The sequence below is a fragment of the Sarcophilus harrisii genome, chromosome 3 (genome assembly GCF_902635505.1).
Source record: "Sarcophilus harrisii chromosome 3, mSarHar1.11, whole genome shotgun sequence".
Classification (NCBI taxonomy): Eukaryota; Metazoa; Chordata; class Mammalia; order Dasyuromorphia; family Dasyuridae; genus Sarcophilus; species Sarcophilus harrisii.
In genome coordinates, this window is record NC_045428.1 from 261,295,100 (window position 1) to 261,319,489 (window position 24,390).

Consider the following 24,390-nt stretch of genomic DNA (forward strand, 5'->3'; position numbering starts at 1 on the left):
CAGATATAAAAAAGTGATAGGAACATAAATGGCATTGATTTAACTTTAGAAAGCTTTAAAACACCCATTATTTTGATTGAGATGGATATTCTCTTTACCACACAGATTGCTTCCCTCCCACATCTTAATAGTTTTAGTTTAGTAAGGCCACAAAAAAAATCATGATTTAGTGTTCTGCCTTTGTTCTGCCTTTACATGAACTTAGCTTGGCTAGTTACTTTAGTTTTATACTTTCTTTTTAACATGATCTGTCAGAACTCTGAACTTAGGTTTTCCTCCATTAAATGATAAAGCTTCAGAACCAATGGTATAGAGAGCTTTTTTCTTAAGTCACACTGTTTTTTTTTTATTTAAAAGTAATGCTTCTTTTACTATAATTAGGGAAGAAGAGGTATTCTGTCATATTAAGAACATAAAGAATTGAAAAAATTAAGTGAGAAATGGACTCCATAGTAGAAGAAAATGTTTGACAATAATTTAAAATTAAGAGGGAAAATATATGGAAATGAACCCAAATAAGAATAAATTTATAAGCATTTAAGAAATGTGACTAAACAGTATTCCATATCAGATGATAAGTTAAATTTTTAAGAAGTATGACATGGTTCAGTGAAAAGAACACTAAAGGGCATGGGTTCAAATCTTATAAGTCCAATTTAATTATTCATTTGGCTTTAGGCAAGTCTGTTTCTCAGGGCCTCAATTTCCTCATCTATGAAAATGGCACATTTGGGCTAGATGACCTTTTAAGGTTTTTTCCATTTCTAAATTTTTGATCTTATCTATGATCTTAAATTTTTCTTTAATTCTTTGCTATATAATTTTTAGCTCAGTCTTTATTTACCTTTCTGCCTTCACACATAAATTTTTCTGGAACTCAAGAATATATATTTAAGAAAAAGGAGACCAAAGGGAATCTTCTCTATAATTTTTTTTTACCTTTTTACCCAAGCATTTTCAGTTAAAATCCATATTTGCATAGCACTTTAAGATTTATAAAGCACTTTTTTTTTCCCAAAACAAGCCTGTAAACTAGATAGTAAGACTGCTATGATATGCCCATTTTCTAGATGAGGAAGCTGAGTTTTAGAAAAATTATATGACATGACTTGTATAGGATGACTTGAGTTCAAGTAATGAAGTTAAGACATAAATTACCCCTATTGTCTGACTTCATATTTAATGATTTTATTAACATGTCATGGTAAGTAGTGTTTAACAGAGAGGGACTAATGCAGAAAAAAATCTTAGGGGATGGGTTGGTTATGTTTCTTTCAAGTGATAGAACTTTTTACTTGATTAAAACAAATTAATAGATCTTTTACATGTAGTTTCCTTTTCTCTATAATGCCTAATTTTACAAAGGCAAGAAATTTTACAATAGAAAGAAAAAAGAATTCTGGACTTTAGTTCCAGAACTTGATAACTATGTGACTTTGAGCAAGTGTGTTATTCTGCTTGCCTATTCCTAATTTTGAAAGTTCTAAGACAGAGTTCCATGCTCAGTTTATAGAATTCAAGGGATTTAATGACAGTTTATAGTAAAATTTAGTGGACAAAGGATATTGAGGAGGTATATATCTAAGTCTTCCTGCCCATCTCCCTGAGTCCTGATATGGACTCCATTTGTAAGAGATGACGCAATGTGTCCTGCCCAATGGAAGTAACTGGTAGATCTGGGGATTTTAATCCTTTCACAAATACAGAAAGCAGACAAGTTAGCTTTCTGGATTACTACTCATAAGTAAACCAGAGAAAGTTAAACACATATATTGTTAAGATTCCTTTGAGGGCAAAGGCTAAAATTCATAGACTAGGACATTCTATTTCTGCCAATGAAATACATCCACCCTCTGGGCAAAGGGCCCAATCCAATCAGATTTTGACCTTTACTTAATTTCTCTGAGCTTCATTTTACATCTATTAAGATAATGCTTATACTGCCTACCCAATAGAGATAGTTATAATAAAAGTATTCAGGGTAATAAGTACTCTCTTATTCACTCTTTTCCAGTCAATCCAGTTTCTTTTCTCCCTTTTGGGTTCAAAGCGGGGACCCCTGAGAAGTTTAAGGTACCTTTTTTCTAATGTTCTCAGCTTGAGTCTTACTGGCTATGTCCCCTACCGTTAGCTAATAGTGACTAACTAGCACTCTGGTTCCATTAAACCATTTAAGAGGGATATTTTCACCAAAAATAGATTAGGAACAAATAGACTTTTTTTTTCCTTCTAATTCCTCAGTGACATTCTCACCCTTTTACCTTGGTCTCTGGGCTCAGATTTAGTATAGTTTCTGCATAGCACTGATCTCATCAAAATTCATATCCAAATGGAGTATGATTGTCTAAGTGACTACTGGGCTAAATTTGGAAGGTCAGCACTTGCTCCTTGGGACATTGATGCCAGCTAAGATAGCTTGTAGAACATGAACTTGAGGCACCACAGCCTTGCTCTCCTGACCATTCAAAACTCACAAGATCAGAATTTCTAACCCATTAGCCTAGAGAAAGAAGAAGGGACAGCTAGATGGCACAGTGGAGCATCATTCCTGGAGTCAGGAGGACCTGAGTTCAAATCTGGCCTCAGACAGTTAACATTTCCTAGCTGTGTGATCCTGGACAAGTCATTTAACCCCAATTGCCTCAGCAAAAGCAAAAAAAAAAAAAAAAAGAATAAATAGGCCCATTTCATCAGCTTCATTGAGGAGAGCCCAAGGTCCATCCTCTACCTATGTGATTACAGAATGTCAGTATACATGTCCAATCTCTCCAAGACACTTCCATTACACATTATGACTCTTCTAGAAGCTTATATTAATTAATTAAAACATTATATTAATAAGCTTCTAAGTGATATATATGAACCATCATTTCTTCTATTCATATTTTGAATAGTTTTACATTCTGAGTTTATTGAATTAATATTGAACATTGCTATTGCATACAAGCAGAAAAATAATATACACTCCCAAATATGAGTGTCTCTTTTTTGCTAGGAGCTTTTCAATATAAGGTAGACTATGGCAGACAAAGGAAGTTAATCCAATTTAATTAGTTTTAGTGATTGTTAGAAACTTGCTAATTTGGTTCACATTATTGGCTATAATGAAGTTTTCAGATCATCTTATAGATTTTGGTTATCCATTTCAGAATGGATACAGAGCCCAGTCTTCAAGATTGAGACTACATAGAACAGTCAAATATTAGGGAGATTGCTAGACCAACAGTCCATTATTTTTTCTGCTCTTTTTAACAAATAACAGGCCTTTTTTTAACTATAGGATGTACAAATTCTACTCTGTTCATATATATATGTGAATGTATATATGTACACATACATGCTAATATACAATGTATGTACACACATATTTCATAGTGACTTCCTTAATTTTTATTCATAAGTCTTAGCAAAAAAAAAGCCAGGAAACTAAAGAAACAAATCTTGACACTGATACTACAACCTTCATCTGAAACAAATGGGGGTTCTAATTCTACTTCAAGACTAGCAAGTTGCTTTACTTTTTTTTCTCCTTATGCCTTGAAAAGAATGAGTAATCCAAATCTTGATTTGCTTAGTTGCTTGGAAGTTTGAAATTAGAATGTATTTATCTATATTTAATTCAACAAGATCATCTGTGTATTTCTGATACTTACTTAATATACTTTTTTTATTAACAGATTGCTCTTTTCTAGCCAAGCATTATAGTCTATTAATTGTATTCCTAGATTAAATTTGCTAGAAATTGTTAGAAAGTTGCTCGTCAGTTAGTAAGAAACTGCCAATTCCCATAACTTTCGGGTACCAGTAATGTATGCACAGCAAATACATTAGATTTTTATATGAGACCAGAGTTCACGAGAATTCCAAGTATATTTCCCATTAATGTAATAGTGATCTATTTAATAGCTCATTCTACTCAATCTTGGCTTTCTCCCCTACCCCACACATACTTTTTCCTTTTTCTTTCCCTGGCCACTTGAGAAAATTTAAAATTTACTATTCATTTTGAACTCCTTTGTGATACTGTTTAAAATAGTAAATTAGCCCAGAAAAGAATTCATTTTACTATTTTGCTTTCAGACATTGTCCACTTCATTCTCTTGAACTGTTAAATGATTAACCATTATATACTTTTAAAAGCAGCCTCTTTTGTGGAAAATTGAAGCTTCTTAGAATTCTTAACTTTAGACACCAGCTATTTAGTTTCTGAAAATAATCATAAAGTTTCTGGTATATATGAAGATGAAAGAGACTGAGGGAAGGGAAATTAAGACTAAACTAAAAGAAAATTTCTTCTGATCAAAGTCTGAAATCTCAAAAAAGAAAACATAAGAAGTATCATCCTGGTGCCATGGGATTCTAGCCTGGTCTCTGGTCATCCAGCCTTATTAATGTCTAGTTAAAAGAAGTAAATACCTATAAAGCATTTTATAAAAAAAATTAAATGCCATGTAAATATCATCTCTCATAATATTATTATTAGTTCCTTGGATGGAGATCATGAAAGATGTATTTTGTGGTTGAGAATGTTCTAGAGATAAAAACCAGGTTGGAGTTCTGGCCCTGATACTACCAAGTTATTTTTCTTTCTTATCTTTAGTTTCCTCATTTGTAAAATAGGACTCAATACCATCTACTCTATAAGATTACATGTTATCTTTGAGGAAATAATAATAACTAATATTTATAAATCATGTTTAAATTTACCTAGTTCAGCTATGCCCAGAAAAAGAACTCTGGGAGATGACTAAAAACCATTACATTGAATTCCCAATCCCTATATTTATGCACACCTGCATTTTTGATTTCCTTCACAAGCTAATTGTACAATATTTCAGAGTCTGATTCTTTGTGTACAGCAAAATAACGTTTTGGTCATGTATACTTATTGTGTATCTAATTTATATTTTAATATATTTAACATCTACTGGTCATCCTGCCATCTAGGGGAGGGGGTGGGGGGGTAAGAGGTGAAAAATTGGAACAAGAGGTTTGGCAATTGTTAATGCTGTAAAGTTACCTATGTATATATCCTGTAAATAAAAGGCTATTAAATTAAAAAAAAGAAAGAAAAATAACATTTAAAAAAAAATAATAAATTTACCTAGTTCTTTAAACATATCTCATTTTGGCATCACAACAACCCTGTGAGTTCATTATTATACTTGTTTTTATATGGAGAAACTGGGGTAATTTGGCCTGAGGACTCATAGCTTAAACATTAGAAGTGAGATATTAATCTGACTCTTCCTGATTCCCTTTACCAGCATTCTGTTCTTGATGAAGCACCTTGGTAACATGGGTAAAGTTAAATATTTATCAAGCATCTTTTATGTACCAAGCATTTTGCTAAGTCCTAGGAATACAAGAAAGGTACACACACATACACATACAGACAAACTGTTCTGCTTTCAAGTGGCTCATTGTCTAACAGGGAAGACAGTATACAAACCACCATGTAAATAAAAAAGATTCATGCAGATAACCTGAAGATAGTAATAGAATAATAAGCAAAGGCAGGGCACTGACGTTAAAGAGGACCAGGAAAGGCTTCTACTAGGAGTCAAGACTGAAAGAAACAAGAGGCAGAGGCAAGGAAGGAGAGAGTCTGGAGGAGAGCCAAGGAAAAGGTCCAGAGCTGGGTGATGGGCTGGGTGTGTGTGTGTGTGTGTGTGTGTGTGTGTGTGTGTGTGCGTGTTGTGAGAGAGAGAGACAGACAGACAGAAAGACAGAGAGAGAAATACTAATGGCATAGTACATGGTAGTACATTTTGTATTAAAAAAATGGAAAGGTAGGAAAAAACAAAGTTAGAAAATCTTTAAAAACCAAACTGAAGATTTACAATTGATCCTGGAGGTAATAGAACCCCAAAGTTTATTGAATAGGAGAGTGACGTGGTCAAATCAGTTTTAGAAAGATCAAATTGATAAGCGACTGGAGAAAAGAGAACCTTGAGAAAGGAAGAGTAATACAAGCTGTTGCAATCATACAGGTGTGACTCAATTATTAATTGAGTGTATATGGGAATGGCGGAAGGGTTAAGAGAATAAGGAATTGAGGATGATACTGAGATTGCAAGTCTGGGTAATAGTATAGCATTGATCTCATAGTTGTGTTCAAATGAGATTGCATAGAAAGTATTTTGCAACCCAGAAGTGTTATATAAATGATAGACAGTTTGGCATAACAATAATAACTGACTCTTAGTAAACTTTAAATACTTTTTTTTTAAACTTTAAATACTTTGATATTTTAAGGATATATGGTTTTATCAGTGTGAGAATTATAGTTCCTCTACAGATATAAATCACCATTCCCCCATATCTTAATTGATAGCATTATCAGATACTGTGGCCAGTGCAACCCTTTAGCATCAGTGCTGCAAAATTGTGACCTATGAGTGCCAAGCCAGGGAACTAAGAAACAGAGAAAGCAGAAAAAAACATTCTGTGCATCTCTATGCATAAGTGCTCACATATACATGTATTCTCAAATGCCCAGGTAGGGAAGAGGAGAGGGAGAGAAAAAGGGAGTGAGGCAGTACTCCATCACACCTGAGGGAGGACCACAGCATTCAACTGGGTCCAGTTGGACCACCCAAAAGTCATCTGGGGCAAAGATCTAGGTTGATGAACTATGAATTGCCTAATGTGGGAAGATTTAAGATCAAGCTCCTGAGAAAACAAACGACAAAGGAGACAGAAAGTGAATAAGAGAAAACCGGGGGAATAGTTTTTAAAACATTGAAATGACAAAAGATCTCAGAAAGAAAAATAATTCAGAGACCTTGAGCATAAGCAGATAAATCACCAGGGAAAACAATAATAACATTAAAAAATTTGGCCTTCAGATTGCGTTAACAAGTGATCCAATAGTCGTTGAGATAAAGGACTTAGTGGAATGTGAGAAGAAAATTGAATTCATGTTCCTGCGGGGTTCAAAAGAGAAATGAAAATTATGAAAGCAGAATTGCCCTGCACAGTGGGTAGAATAGAAAAACTGGAATCTTTGACAAGCCTCAAATCACAATCTAGAAAATAGAATTTTTAAATTTTTAATTTTTAAGTTGTGCCATTTTATTTGCTTGCAACAATGAGGAGAAGAATTTTGAAATGTGAAGAAAAGGAAATTTAAATAACTAAAATATTCTTCACTTGGGCACTCTGAACAGTGGATAGAACACCAGGCCTGGAGTCAGAATAACCTGAGTGCAGAAACAGCCTCAGACACTTATTAGCTGTGTGACCCTGGGCAGTCCCTTACCCCTGTTTTCCTCAGTTTCCTCATCTGTAAAATGAGCTGGAGAAGATAACAACAAACCACTGTAATATCTTTGCCAAGAAAATTCCAAATGAGGGGCATGAAGAGTTCCACATGATTGAAACAACTGAACAATTCTGCTCCCATAAGAAGACACAGAGAGGAAAAGAACAGCATATAAAAAGCAGTGAAGCTCAGATTACAGCCCAGAATGACATATATGCAAATCTGAATTTAACCATGTGAAACAAGGACATTTAATAAAAGAGATATTTGAAAAAATATTTAGGAAAAAACCCAGAACTGAAGAGATTATTTGCTTCTCAAAACACTTCCAAACAATAAAAATTCATATATGATTAAATAGAACAATAAAAAACATTAACAGTATGACAGCAGAACAATCACAAAACATTTTCTAAATGTAGATAAGGGTAAAGCAGAAGTCTAGTGGCTTAATAGTGAATAAGTGTGTATGGGATATTATAGATAGAACCTGACAATACCCTAATTACAGGTGAATCAATATTTTTTGAGGGATTACATTTTTACATATGAAAATACCTGAAAGGGAAAGAAGGAAAGCAAGGGATAGAAAGAAATGTGACCAGGTCAAATCATTAGCTAGCAATGAGGGGAAGATAACCTCTATGATCTCAGAAAGAAAAGAGCCCACAGGGCAGTGGTTGAGGAAAAGGGTAGAGGACAATGAGAAAAAAGGCCTTGCTTGGGTGCTCAAAGGGGCTTCCACTGATGAAGGCTTCTATGAGAGGAGAAAGAATAGTCTGGGAAATAGGAATCTTGTGCTAGGTGTGGCTTGGGAGCCTTTTGCTGGAAAAGTCTACTGAACCTATTTTGGGGGAAAAGAGATTTGGAATTTCAGGAGGCAATGTCACTTAAGGATGTAAGAGAGCATGGACTCAGGGAAGAGATTTTGAGGCAATTGGAGGAAAGAGACTAACCAAAGCAAGTAATGTGAACCAACCCTATTGTGCTCAGCTGATCAAGCAGAGGTAGGCAGATATATTGTAATGCTGGGCTTATAAACACCAACATTTCCTGCCCAAGTAGATGCTGCCAGAATTTTCATCTGGTGTGACCTTGACATTCCCAGAATCATTTCCATATCACTATTATGCATAAAAGTATACCTAATGGTGGGCAAACTGCAAAACACTATTTACCTGTAAATTGTTTTTTTTAAGGGAAAGGAGGTGTAAGTTTTCAGAATCTATTAGACCACATTTAAATCAGAGTGTCCTCATTTACAAAGGTTTGCAGTTAAATAATGGGGGATGGGAGAATGCCATTGAGCAGAAAGGTCATTTGTGAGAAATTTTATGGCTTCATTTGTCACATTGGTCCTATATACCTAGAGCAAAGGAGCCTTTTTGAATAAATGAAATACATCTGGCTGCAGGAACCAACTGTTATGGTAACCTTTTGTGACAAGTAAGAAAAGCTTAAAGTTCTGTGTATATGAATACTAAAGAAATGCATTTTGTTTGCCACAAAGTGAATATCTCTGAGTAAATGACCCACTATTATAGTCTTACCAGCATCTTAATTCATGCTTTTCTCACATTAGTGCAGTACTTGTTAGTATAATAGTTTTGTTATACCCAAAGCATATACTTTATGTCTTTGCTTTATGCCCTCATATTTTTTTCCCTGAAGTTTTGATTTTTAAACAATCTTTATGTTTCCATTTGCTAGATTCTTAATGTGATTGGATGTATTATTCATTTATATGTCCATTGGGCTTCCTTAGACTAATATGCTTCTTAAGACATGTCACTTGGCTAGGGGGTTATGATCTACCTTGCTTAATGCATATTATAGCATTTCCCTTAGGCTGCCTTGTTGATTTGTTGTTTGACTTTGTCGAATTGGATTTTTTTGTTGTTTTGTTTCTACATTATTTAAAGCTCACCTTAGATTTGAGGATAGATAAAAGAATATTGTTTTCACGAGGGAAATACTTATGCTGCGACAAATCAGATTAAAAATGATTATTCATTCTTCATTGCAGTTCAGCAAGTACTAGGACCAAATGCAACATAAGTATATAGCAATTCATAACAAATTCTAACTAAACAGCTCATGTTCTTTTGACATGATGAAAATGATAAATATGAAATCACACTGAATTTACTGAGTTTATTTAATGAGAAATTATTACTAATGATCTGTAAGGGAATTTCTATAAAACATAGAGACACTAATATTTCAATAATAGTTTTCACAAATAATATCATAGGTCTCCACTGATCACAGATGGTAAGGACTTCTGGCTACTTGACTGAGAACAAAAAAGCAATTTTTCCCCTGGGAATTAAAGCCAAAGCGAGTGCCCAAGTACCATTTTTGGAAATGCTATACTCAGTTTATTTTCCTTATAAAAAAATCACAGCATGTCTTATTAGAAACCTGTAGACTGAACAAGGTATTAAAAAATTAGTTGTGCCGTTTCTTAATCTTTTTTTTTTTTTAATGACACTAGGGATAACTGGTATTTGTCACTTCAATATATGTAAAGCACTTTATATACATTACTTCATCTGAGTTTTACAATAAGAAAAGAGAGCTGGTATGATACTTATTTTACAAATAAAGAAATTGAGTTTTAAAAAGGTTATATGACTTTCCCTTGGTCACATAATTTGTTCCCCAGAGGCAGCATTTGAACTTAGGTTTTTTTTCCTTCAAGCCCAGAACCTACCTAGGTTGTCTATTCCTAATCTTTTAATCCAGCTGCTTCCTATATATTGCCATCAGGAAATGATAAAATTAATTCTGAAAGATATACTTTTTAAAAGCTTAAAAATAATATTATATGGATTTAGTTATCTCCTCTATACTGATGATTTTCTTTTTTTCCCCTTTTAAAAACTTTTTGGTAGTATTATTTTTCCAAATACATGCAAAGATAGTTTTTAACATTCACCTTTGCAAAATCTTGCGTTCTACATTTTTCTCCCTCTCTCCTCCCCAAGACATATACTGATAACTTTCAGATCCATCTCTCCTACTTTAACAGCTAACCTTCAGTCTCTCATCTTCAACTGCCTATTAATGATCTCAACTGAATGTTCAGTAATCATCTTAAACTCAAATAGAAATAATTTTCTTTCTCTCATTACTCCCCCTTTCCAAACTTCTCTACTATTGTTAAAGGCACCATTGTCCTCCCAGTCTCCCAAACTTGGAAAATAAGTATCTTCTTCACTATCTTTCATCCCACCATTTCTTATCTGTTGCCAAGAACTGTCAATTTTACCTTTATCACATCTCTCAAATATATCCCCTTCTCTACTCTGATAATGTATCACCCTGGTGCGGGCCCTCATCATCTCATGCTTGGTATGTTGCCATAGCTTACTGATGGGTCTCTCTCTCTTCATACTAATCCATTCTACATTCTACTGCTAGAGTTATTTTCCTAAAGCACAAGTTGGACCATCTCTCTCTCCATCTCAATCTCTCACACACATATACCCCACACATACACTCACAATAAAGAAACTCCAGTGGCCCCCATTACTTCCTGAATCAAATAAAGAATCCACTATTTGATGCTTTCAGAACATAGGACTACCACCACCTTTCCTTCCAAATCTTCTTATACTTTACCTATTGGCAGATACTTTTCAATCCATTTTTACTTGCCCCAGTTCTGTTACTTAAATAAAATATTCTTTTGGTTCTAGGCATTTTCTCTGGTTTTCTCCCATGCTTGGAATGTCCTTCTTCCTCATCTTTATCTCCTAGCTTCAAGTCTAAATGAAATCTCTTCTGCAGGAAAGCTCCTCTTAATTTTAGTGCCTTTCCTGGATTATATCCTATTTTTCCTATGTACAGCTTGTTTGTGCATATTTACTTATTTATTGTCTCTCCCATTTAGGTCATGCCCCTCCTTGAGGACAAGACTGCCTTTTGGCCTCCATTTGTGTCCCCAGGACTTAAAATACTATCTGGCACATAGTAGATGCTAATAAATAAAGGACAACTAGAAAGAAATTGTGTTATGGGCAAATCTATAGATCTGACTAATAATCATTGGGCTTGTTCAACTATTATGATATAGTCCCAAAACAACAAATTAATCATGTATCCTCAGAAAGGTGTAGCTGATATATGAGAAAATCTGTAATCATTTTTGCAGAATTTCTTGAAACCTAGTACCTCTGACCTATTATATATCTTAATATATATTTCATTATAATTGACATTTTTTGTAATCTTGGGTTTTTTATTTATACATTTAAAAATATTATTCTGAGGTGGAGTTCATAGGCTTCATCAGACTGCCACAGAAGTCCATTTCACATGCAAAAAAAGTTTAAAAACCTGTTTTTTAGTCTTGTCTTAGTTTGATACAATTGTCCAGACAAACCAACATGCAAGAATAAAAGATCATGGGAGAAAATGGATAATCCTTCCATGTCATATAGAATAGCTAACCCAGAGGGAAATCTTGGCCTTTCAAAATCATTACTCAAAATCAACACATTTAAAAATAAATCAACTTTCAAAGCTTTTTTTTTTTTTTTCCTGAGGCAATTGGGGTTAAGTGACTTGCCCAGGGTCACACAGCTAGGAAGTGTTAAGTGTCTAAGACCAGATTTGAACTCAAGTCCTCCTGACTTCAAGGCTGGTGCTCTATCCATTGTGCCACCTAGCTGCCCCCAAATGCGTTTTTAAAGCTTCAAAATTCAAAGTTTAATTTATCACAACTTCAATAAATGCTTTTGAATTAAACCTGCTTTATTTTCTGTTAGAATATACTGAATGTTTTTCTCTGTGGAGCATTGAACCATCCTAAGGCTCCATTCCCTTAAAGCAATTTGCCTTCTCTGTAAGGAAATTGCTGTTAAGTTTCATAGATATTATAAAGGACTCCCAATGTAATTAAAAAATACCTCCTCTACCTGCTCAGTCTTGAAATTTCTTTACCAAGAAACAAAGTGTTTTATTCTGTGTTTCAGTATGAAGTTTGAAATACAAATACACAGAGGCAGTTAGGTGGTACAGTGGATAGAGCACCTGCCCTGGAGTCAAGAGGATATGAGTTCAGATCTGGTCGCAGATAGTTGATACTAGCTATGTGATTCTGGGCGAGTCACTTAATCCCAACTGCCTCACGAAAAAATTATGCAAATAAACCTGGAAGAAATAACATCAACTTAAATTCACACAAAAGCCAATTCTTTCTGGCATGAAAAATAGGTTTGGATAAGGGAGGAAGAGAAGTGGACATAGAAAAAGGCAAAGTTTTGAGTTGTGATATTTCAGAATTTTGTCTGCAGACAACAGAATATATCCTCTGTCTCACTCAAGATTTCCAGTTAATCAAATGTGTTGATGTCAAAACATTTACTTTGTTCTGCTTATTTAGGAACATTTTTCATAGCTTTGGAAAGGTGTATTTTAGATATTTTTTATTGTCGTTGATATCACAGTCTATAAATTGTCTGGTTCTTAAATTATTTGCTATATTTTCTCTGACTTAATGGGTAAATTATATTCAGCAAATATTTATTAAACATTAACTCTGTACAAAACATTATGGAGCTACCATAAATAAATAAAAGCTTCAATCTAATATCAGTATAATGAGAATTCTAACATAGCTGCTTTAAAGGTGGGGGTAGGAGTACAAAGAAAATACTATGAGAATTCTGAGAAGACATTGTTTTAGGGATGGGAGACCAGGAAAGACTTCAATAAATGGAAGAAATAAGACCTGAGGAGCCTTGTCTCAGATGATACCAGCAGGGGGAAAATGGCAAGGTATGGAAAGAGAAGACAAATTACAAAGCCGTATGGTAGATACCTTGGAAAACAAACAGAAGAGGGGAATAAATGATAATTAAACTAGATTAGAACATAAAATATGTGTAAAGCAGTTAAAGATAATGAGAATTTGGACAAGATTACAGAGGCTCTTGAATGCCAAGATAAGGCTTATATAGTTATATGCTTTCTATGTGTATATGTATATTACATAATAAATACTGTTTCTTTAAGTCAGTAATGGCTACATTTCAGTGATTGTATAGTATTATGTTCTCAGTAGTGACAAGGGAATCCTGGTTTGAAAATTGGGTCAACTACCTTCAGGTAAATTGACAACCATAAACTACCCAGAGTTCACCCAAATGTTTGAAGATTGTTGTAACATCTCTTCTTTAGTAATAAAATTTTAGATGGAACTTTTAGTCCTTCCTCCTCAAGCTTTCTTTTTTTGACTTTTAAGGAAAATGACCAAGTTGTTTTCACACATGTATCAGGCAAATAAGTAGACCTTGCTTCTTCCAATAATTTTATAGTTCATTTCATCCCTTACATTCATTATTTGGGGATATATATATATATATTATATATATATATATATATATATATATATATATATACACACACATATATATATATACACACACACATATTCTTTATCTAGATGACATGTTCATAACACAAGAGTAATCAGATACAGTTACATAACTGTAGAATGAGAGGAATTTTTCTTAGCTGTGTAGAAAATAATAAACATAATGAAAAGGAAATCCTTTTTTCTAGTATGACTGCTTGCAAGAAAAGGTGATAGCAGAAGACATGAAAACTGAATTTGAATTAGAGTCCTTTGGGGAACTACCATAGAAATATAATTTATAAGATAATTAAGAATGTAAATAGATTCTCTATGAATTTCTCTTCTGGTTCTAACATATAGTCGCCTGATTTAAAAAAAAAATCATGAATACATTTCAAGGAATCAATAGAGACTAATTGTAGGCATATAATATCAAAGAGAGGAAAATAAAATACTTCTGTTTCAATAATAGCATAATAAATTAACAGCCAAACAAAGCTTAACTTATGCCCTTATTTTAAGAAGGCATCATATCATAGTGTTTTCCTAAACAGAATACATTTTGGTACAACTATAATGAACTTAAATATCTTCTGTATGTAATGCATTGTGCTAAAAGCTGGAGGAGATGTAAATCTGCCCTTAAGAAGTTTACATTGTAGTACATTATTTATGGAAGTTAATGAAACTGTTTCAGATAAGATGTCAACAAGATGAAGATTTATAATATAATTTTAAAGATTCTCTCTCTTAAAACATGTAAGTATATTTCTTAAATGTATAACTAGCAAAGACTTGCCCAAAGCTCAAACTTTTTGATAATAAAATAATTTCTGCCACCTTAAAAAAAATCTAATAGTTGTGGCAATAATAGACATCAACCATTAGTGTGTGTGTGTGTGTGTGTGTGTGTGTGTATATATATATATATATATATATATATATATATATATATATGTAAAACATCTTCAGCCTTCCCCATAAAACATCATTCTGCAAGACCTTTAGGAAACAGATATAGAATGTTTTGTAAGAGAAAAGACATACATTTTAAATTATAATTAAATTCATGAAGTGTATTTTTATTAGATTGCTGGCCAAGATTTATATCTCTTGAGCCATTGCTAGCTTCTTAAAATCTTTGGTCCAACTGCTAGTCCTCTCCCAAGGACTAAAGAAAAAAGATGAAGCTCGAGTTAGAATTAGTTAGAAGGTTCACACAAGCCAATTTTGTTGTTGTGGAGGAAGATAAAATTTGGTATATATGGTTCATTTAATTTAGATCTACTAAGTTTTAGTTTTAAGTAATTTGGAAGATTGGAACCGTAAATAAGCGTAGAAAATAAGTTGTATGTATATATTTTTTTAACAAACCATTTTATTAAGAGGAAATTTAGAGTGGTAGAGTTTTGTTTTTGATGGGGTACCCATTATTTGTTTTCCTGCTTTCCTGTATAAACATGACACTCAAAAGGCTTTTGGTAGACATAAAACATTAGAATACAACCTATCCTTATTAGACAAATGATACCCAAAATTTGTCATCCACCTGTCTTTTCGTGTTGATAATTTCATCTTCTAGCAAACCATCTTTGTCCTTGCTGTCCTAACAGGCATTTTTCAAAATGGTTTCTCTATTAGTGCCTGCAAAATTTGCTAAAGTTGCTAACGGTTTTTGATTTATTTCTTTGCCAACAGGAATCTCCAAGCAGAGTATGATCGACTAAAACAGCAGCACGAACACAAAGGCCTGTCCCCACTGCCATCCCCGCCTGAGATGATGCCCATCTCTCCCCAGAGTCCACGGGATGCTGAGCTCATTGCAGAAGCCAAGCTACTGCGCCAGCACAAAGGCCGCCTGGAAGCCAGGATGCAGATCCTGGAGGATCATAATAAGCAGCTGGAGTCACAGCTGCATAGACTAAGACAGCTACTGGAACAAGTGAGACCCAGATCTAATACTTAGAATTTTAAAGGTGTCTTTATTCCCCTCTCTCAAAGCAAAACTAACAACTTGATTTATAAATCTTGTTTATAAACAAAGACTTGTTTATAAAATAAGCAAACCACGGAATATTTTTTGAGCACCTCTTAATGTGCCTAGTATTGTGGGCTGCCCAAGAAATATAAGACAGAGGCTATTTCTATAAGGAACTTAGAATCACAGCTGAAGAACAAGATGTACACAAGCATGAAATAATTTATGAGCCAGGTGCTATGTAATTAAGTCTGGTAAAGAAATTGGGTACAAAAGTGAGTTGGGCAGGTAGAGTTCATTATTGTTCGGCTCTGTCAAGAAAAAAATTTGAAGAGAAAGTTGGCAGTCTGTAAATATTGAGAAGGGTAATGGGTACAACATGAAGGTGAGAATAAACATGGTATAGGAACCTAAACATTATCCTGATGGAGTAGAGATTTATGTTGAATGTTAGTGAATATCAACATTTTAAAACTCATAACACTGTGCTCAGTGAGTTCACTTACAAGAGTCTAATTCTCCTACAAATTTATCTCCTGACACCAAATTCTCATTGAGATTAAAGGTTTGGGGAATGTGAGGATAAAAGAATTACTATGAAAATTTTCCATGCATTTCTTAGACCACTTCAACATTGTATTCTAGTTTTAAAAATGTGCCTTATATAAAGGCTTTTATATCTGTATTCCTCTGGGTATGATAGTATTCGTTCCTAAATTTTATAACTATGTTTATGTTCTCTTGTCTTTGTTGTCATTTTAATCCCTTAAAAAAAAAAGGTTTAAAAAAATATTCTTAGAGAACATTCATTGTACTTCTAGCAGTAGATAATCTCTGTTCATTAGGTACTTTAAACCAAAATAGCTTTGCAGATAAAGCCTACATATCTTTATCAGTTGACAAAATGGGCAATATCATTGTTGACATTTTTCTTTTTTACTGTGAACACTTCCCTGTCCCTTATTAGGTCTTTAAGTCTTCTGGGATGTCTCAATTTACATGTGTTCCTTTTTAGTTTTATATTTAATGGTTTTTATGTATTCCATTCTCATTTTTCTTGCATTTTGTTAAAGACTGGATCTTTTTTACTCTGGGATAAATTAAATCTTAAGGTTAATTTTTATAGGTACTTTTTAAAAAATATAATTCCTTTTCAAGATCTAATTTATTTTCTCTGTCAAAGCAGAAAAAATCCTATGTGTATGTATATGTCCATTACTGTGAAATATTTCTTTCCTTTCTAATGCTTCAGCCCCAGACAGAGGCCAAGGTGAATGGCACAACAGTATCCTCTCCTTCCACCTCTTTACAGAGGTCAGATAGCAGTCAGCCAATGCTGCTCCGAGTGGTTGGCAGTCAGACTTCAGAAACCATGGGTAAGTACTAGCATTTATATTGAGTGTATGTATGTGTGTAATAACATCTGTTGAAATCAGTCTTCATTAGAAATAGTAAATACTTGAATTTTCTAACTTTAATGACCTAATAAGGGATTTTCCCCCCACAAAGCAGTCTTAGAACATAAAATCTTACAGACAAAAAGGGCCTGTCTAATATAACCCCATTTAATATAATGATGAATCCATGGCCCAAAATAATTAGATGATGGTGCAAGTCCCACACTTCATTAGTAACATAGACAATACCAGAATTTGGTTGTATTAGTTTGTATCTGTGCCTATCCTATATTCCTCTGTATCACTCTACTGATATTCAGAAAATGAGATCCTATTGGTTTAGAAAAGATGGAGGCTATTTCTGACCCTCTGCTTTGGTTCCAATCTATGTATGACCCCAGTCAAACTCTCATATCAGAAACTAGCTTTTTTATAAATGGAAATATAAACCTAAAGTAGATTTTAAAATTTATTTTATTTTTTTTTATTGAAGCTATAGTTTTATTAGCCAGGGCACAACCAGTGAGTAAGCTCCTTTCACCCATATAGGTGGACTAACTATATTTCATGACAGTCTTAGTTACATGGGAAACTTTAGAGATTAAATGATTTGTCAGACCTCTGATACATACAAACTGTAATTTAGGGCTCTGAGAAACTCTCTGAACTATCAAATTAGAGACATAATTGTACAACTGTGGAGGAAAATTTCTCACACTAAGTTTCAAAAAAAGAATATTAACAATATTCACAGTACATGTCAAAAATGCCAAACACTTAAAAAGGTCTACACTTTCTAAATACTGATAGGATATAAATCTGTCTTATTCTGCAAATAAAAAATATTTGAAAAAGTTTTTACTACATGCATATTTTACAAGTGGTATTCAGGGTGCTTGATGCTTAAAAACATGAATTATTAAAATCTAATGGCAGTAGAAGGAAAGAGTATACTGTTTAGAGCCTACAGATTAGAAGTCTAAGGTATTAATGTTTTCTGGAACTTCCCCTTAGATAACTAATAGTTGAGTGGCAGAGTTTAAAATAAAGAAAAAAGCAAAAGTGAAAAAATTTTTATAGAGTTTTGTAATTTACCAAGGAATTTCATCATCATAACTGAAATTTGTAAAGCTCTTTAAGGTCTACAAATTAGTGAAAGGGATTGCATTTTTCCAGAGGATAAATTAATTCTGTATGAACTTACTTTGAGACTCACAATAACAATGAGACAAGTAACACAGACATTGTAGGCTCTATTTCTATTAGAAGGAGAGAGCCAAACCTAAAAAAATGTTTAAGGGACCTATTCAAAGCAATATGATGTGCCCCATTTGCAACAACATAGAAGTAGACCTTCACAATTCCATACAGATAGTAAAATTATCATTTTGCATGACCAAAAGAAAAATGAAAGGCAAAGTAAAATGACAACATGAACAATAAAGTTGGGATCAAAGAGCTGGACTTCTGACTCTAAGTCTAATTGTTGTGACATCAGTAGCACCTGTTTTATGTAGCCTAAGTTGGTTTTTCCTTAAGACAACAAGGAGTATGTTCTTGAGCTCTTCTTTAAATTAGATTGGCTTCTTTGTTTTTGTGGTTCAATCTTTTTAATTTGTGTTTTCTTAGCAAAGATGCTTAGGTGGCTTGCCATTTCCTTCAGCTCATTTTACAAATAAAGAACTGAGGCAAATAGGGTTAAATGACTGTCCCAGGGACACCTAGTAGATATCTGAAGGCAAATTTGAACTCAGGACTTCTTGACACTGCAACACCTAGCTGCAAGCTTCTTTGCTACCCGAAGTATAAAAGATCCAATCCAAAGGAAGTTGCTTTTGAAGACATCTCTGGACGAATTTTCTAATCTGGCATTGTTGATTTTTGTAATAAATGCAGAGATGAAAGAGAATGCCTATTTATCTGATTTGCTATCTTTTTAACTTTAGGAATTACATACTTTGTGTTCTTTCTTATAGGTATAGAATTCTCCACCACCCCCAAGTTTATGGTCTAACCCTGAATCACTAGCCCAGCCTGAGTCACACCTGTCCTCAAATAATGATCTTTCTATTATAGCTGTTCTATACTAGAAATGCCACCTCAACCTAACATTCATTTGACACATTTGTAATTTTACTTGAAGAAAAAACTGAATGTTAGTTATTTTTCCCAAGTATATAACCCAAGTACCCCAAATAAACTTTCAGCCTATACAAGGAAGGGAACAAATAAGTAAATAAATGCAATTTGTTACTGGGGAAAGGTTTTGCAATGCTGGGATTTTCTGTTTTGTACTCTTACTGTAGGCCAGCATTCCTAAATATTTTCCCCAAGTATTAGGAAATTATTTTTATAATACTATGTAATCTAATGAAATAGCAACTATTCTTCAAGTATTACCTGGACTTCAGCAGTGCATGTACATGTAAGCAGAGACCACATGCTCAAAAAAAGCTTTAAAACCATTTTAAGACCATGTTCAGTACTACATTGTGACAGTTCAGTTATGTTTCAGGTTCTTCCCCCTGCTATTTGAAAAATGGCTACCTTATATTTAGCAGCATAACTATGTACTAGATTGAAGAATTCATATGATATATCTTTGTGTAAAATGCTTTCCCAAAAATTCTGTTGGGAAAAATGTGTTACTGAATCTAAAGAAAGTTTTCTGGAGAAGTTGATGATAAGGTACACCAAGGAGAAAGTTAGTTATGAACATAATGTATGATTTAAATCAGTGATCCACAGAAATAGAGATTGTGGGCTTAATCACTCCAAGACAGATTTAATTATTTGCTCATACAGCTTTTTTCCTCAGAAAATAATTTGCTTAAGCATAGGTAAAAACACAATGGTGGTAATGCCACTTTTTTTTTTTTCTTATAGAGCTATAGAACTCAACAAAACTACATTTTTTATCTAAATTATACAGAGTCAGTGATTACTTTGGGAGAAGGTGAATAAGGCAGTCATGGTACTTTCCCTTTAGCATGTCCTGAAGCCGTTTCATCTTTGAGAAGACTTACCTAAAAAGATTTTCCCTATTGGCAATCTCTCCCATTTTCTTTTTTCTCTTACTTCAAACATTATTTATCCTACTCTATCAAATTACTAGTTAACACTCAAACTTGCAGTTCTTAATTTAAAATTTTTCATTTTTTAAGCCTTCATCAAAACAAGTTGATAAAAGAGGGATATTTTTTAGTAGAATCATTTGGAGCTCTTAATAGGATTTCCAGTTATAGAGAAGGTGTCTGGCAAGACTGGAGAGCTGGCTATTGAACCAAGTAGACCTGAGATCACAAGATCTACCTTTGACATTAGCTGATTGTGATTCTTAGCAGCTCTCTAGGAGAAAAAATGCTCTGCTTTGGAAGAGGAAACTTCCTCATTCAAGAGAAATCACAGGCCCACTGCCTATTCTTATCCAATCTAATAGATCTTCAAATCTCATACTTATCCTTCTATTTAATAGGATTTCACATACTGTAACAGCAACATGTTGTTTACACCTGATATTACATCATGGAGTAGGGAGAAAGACTTGGGACAAAAACAATATTAGAAGAAAAGAGAATTATTATTGGGGTGATGGATCAATTATTCAATAAGATTTTATATTATATCTCTTATATGGCAGTTGTATAAGGATGCATATGGCAATAATTAAGTGCCTAATGTGTACCCAACAGATTTGTACTGTTAAATATTTCACTTGCTTTTATGGTAACCAAATACCTACTGCTATCTTTATGGCATATAACTTTCTCTAATCTTCTTGACTAATCCCCCAAACTTCTGGTCACATGATCATAAATTTAAAGTTAAAAGAGATCTTAATGGACATTTCATTGATGATCTTTGAGATCATCAGCCACCTCATTATGCATCTTGCACTCCCCTGGATACTATCTTCTGTCCTTACCTATAGAAGCTTAGAACTCTTGGATTTTGCCATCAACATTGCATCTGAATTTTCTTTTTTGTGTTCTGCCTTCCTACTAGAATTTGAGAATGAAAATTGTCTCAGGTTTCTGTTCAAATCCCAGAATTTAGCAAACACTTAAGAAATTCCTTTTCGTGTACAATTCAAAACTGCTTCATGATAGGGTAGGTCAGAGGTAGCAGGAAGTGGGTTAGGAATGTATGTATAGAGTTAACATCTGGATTCCCAACATTTTTTAAGAAATTAGGAGGAAAAACTAAACTTGATTATTGGAAATTTCATTTTTAAAGCATTTTTCAATCCACTGAGTATATATTGTCCAGAATGACATTTTATCTCCAGATATTTTTCAGAAATACACTGAAATTTTAACCTTCTAGAAATAGACTTTTAAAGAATTGGCCTTTGTGAAACGAATAGGACCTAATTTTGGGAATTCACTGGTCCTGAACTTTCAGCTATAAAATATATCTTATGAATATGGTCATTCTAGATCATACCTGGTAAAGTCGTAGTATTTTAGTTCAGGAAAAAGATTAGGAAAAAATAAAATAATCATAGACTAACTGCCATTTAAGAAAAAAGTTTACTTAGCCAACACAAAGAAAGGATGTTCAGAAAGAACATAGTGGTGATTCTACATTAGCCCTAGGCCTATTCTAGGAAGAAAGGATGAGGAACCTGAGAAGTCACTGGCTCTAAAAGGTGTCTTTTGTCCTTAGTTCACCAGGAAGCTAAGTCAATGATTCTTTAGATCAATTAAATCTTCAGAATGGTTTCTGTCACATTTAAGAAAAACTTTAAGCTGCATGGGATAGATATTCTCCTTATGACAGTGATTATAATGAAAATTTGTATTTGAGAAATTACTGAGATTTAAAGCTGGAGTTTAAAGTTAACTGAGTCTTTTCCCTTGGTTTTACAGATGAAAGAACTGAGGGCTAGAGAGATCAAGTGATGTGACATAGATAATAAGTAGTTGAGCCATTATTAGGTCCAAATCCTCTGACTACAAATGCAATGATTTTTGTGATGTACTAAAATATATAAATGGACGATATGGTACGTGGAGGATGGATTTGTAATTTGTGTTTTATATGTCTTAGTAAGATATTTGGAAGATAGCCAATGATACAGATATCTCAAAACAGAAATTATTCTGTATATTTTAATATAGGAAAAATTAATAGCTGATATTTATATAATAGTATTTTGAAGATTGAAAAGCACTTTGCATCCATCATCTCCTTCGAGTAATATCTTACATGAGGGTTGTGAACTTCTATCAATTTTACAAGAGAAACTGACACTGAGAGACATTGTTGCTCCTATACATAAAATTATTAACATTATATTTGGTTGGGGTGAGGGAAGTGTTGTGTTTTATCTTTTTTATTATCATTTTGAAATTTGCAAGATGCCAAATTTATGAAATTACTTTCCAGGTCCCTCTCAGCTCTTAGTGTTGTGGAAATAAATGTCAGTTTCCTATAAATAATTTTTTTAAAAAACCATAAAATTTCATATCAAAAAAGAGAAAAATTCTGATAAATTAATTACTTCTGCCACTTATTTATTTATTCATGTAGTAATATTTAAGGATAAAACTCACTCCTAGGAGTTTATGAGACTTTCATGGCAAAATAAGGCCTACAGAGTTGTGAGAATTGAGTTGAAAGACTAAATTAAAATGGAAGAGAATGAAATTGTTACATTAAATTCTCTTAATGTATGGCTTTAAAAGATATGTGAATCTTATAGGATCCCCCAGTACATCTTAACTTTTCTTTCATAATTCTGAATTTATTTAATTGATAAATTGGGGTTCTTTTATTTTTGTGTGGTAATTTTTAGCAGAACTAAGGATAGAATATTGGATATTTTCACATATGAAGTTCACAAAGAGGCTGAACTTAGCAGCCAGTAACAAAAGTAACTATTACATCATTGTCCTTTGGAACCTTTTTCTCCCTTTAAAAGGGATGGCATTCTGTTTAATTGTAGAATTTTAGCATCCAAAAATATTCAAAAAATCTGTAAAGGTGAAATTGTTTGACCTTTGTGAGATTATGTTTTATGATCCATTCATGATGATTATTTAGAGGATCATATCACTTTGTTGAAGGGCATCTGAATTTGTTTTACATACAAACAAGCATTCCTGGATCTCTAAGGATGTAATTAAACTATCAGGAACATTAATATTGATGCTTATAAGTGTCTTCATCAGTTCTGATTTACTCTACAAGGCACATTATCACTAACAGGGACTTGCCACCATTAAAGGAAGCCACATGTCGCCCATAATAGAAAAACTTTACATCAGTAATAGAACAGAAAAAACTGATAATCAACAAAGCTTTCAGGTCCTCCAATCACTTTTAGCAGCATTTTATCTCTTTTTTTCCTTGCCAGATAAATTTAATTTAGTTTGAACTTAACATCTCTTTTAAATTCACTTCCTACCCAAATCACTATTCGTATTTGACTTTTTATTTTTTTAAATACTCGGACAACTTCTAAATAAGATATTTTGGTAAGAAAGCACAAATTGTAACCCCAAGTTTTCCATGTGGAATGTACATTTAAAAAAAAAACTCTTAGTGCCTTTTGGCAGTAGCAATTAATTTTAGGATAAATGTAAAAGTGAAAAGTAACATGTCTTAGTAGTTGTAATTGATAAATTAGATAGTTTTGCTTTTCCTGAGATGTTATTAAATGAAAGGAACTTGAGAGCTCTTTAATTGGAAAGTGATTGTTCTACTAAAAAGCAAATATAGTTTTACAGGTTTTCAGCTAAAAAGGTGTTAACTGGGAACTCAGAAAACACTGATGTCCTTAGTGCTTTAAGATTTATAAAACTTTTTCTTTGCAATACTCCCTAAGAGATAGTTTGAGAATTAGTATTCCCATTTCCAGATGAGAAAACAACCTTAAGAGAAGTTAAGTGACTTGCCCAGGATTACACACCTAATGAGAGTCAGTACTAGAACTGGAAACAACATCTTTTGATGGCAACATTTATTATTTTTGTTCTATGTGCATATGAAACCCTTCATTCTAGTAATAATCCCTTATGGTGAATTAAAATATCTTCATGGCTTCTTCTTATGCTGTGCCTTAAAGAAAAGGTTAAGACCCAGCGATAAATATGACCATGTTACTGATGATAATAAATATGAGAGGTTTGTATACCCACATATATGATGTGCATCTTGCCTTGTATGACTTACATGAAATTCAGAATTCTTAAAAATATCTGTTGCTTTTGGATGACAGAAATTAGATCTTCATTTAAATGGAAGTTTAATCCCTTGGAGTTTTCATAAAGTTTTTTTTCTGTCCAAAGATGGGACTATCTGAAAATAATAAGTTTTAAGGAACTCCAGAAGTAGGCTGGTTTTCATTAAACTTACATCTTGAATTTTATTGTCT

At 33.3% G+C, this 24,390-nt stretch overlaps 1 protein-coding gene across 16 annotated transcripts in view; it reads left to right on the top strand.

Annotated features, from left to right (window-relative positions):
• DMD (dystrophin) overlaps positions 1-24,390 on the top strand; it is a 2,285,006-nt gene that overhangs the window by 2,243,423 nt on the left and 17,193 nt on the right. For all 16 annotated transcript variants that reach the window (XM_031963631.1, XM_031963630.1, XM_031963635.1 and 13 more), the window contains 2 exons: positions 15,333-15,576; positions 16,865-16,988. In XM_031963631.1, coding sequence (XP_031819491.1) covers positions 15,333-15,576; positions 16,865-16,988 — 368 coding nt within the window. The remainder of the gene's footprint in view (positions 1-15,332; positions 15,577-16,864; positions 16,989-24,390) is intronic.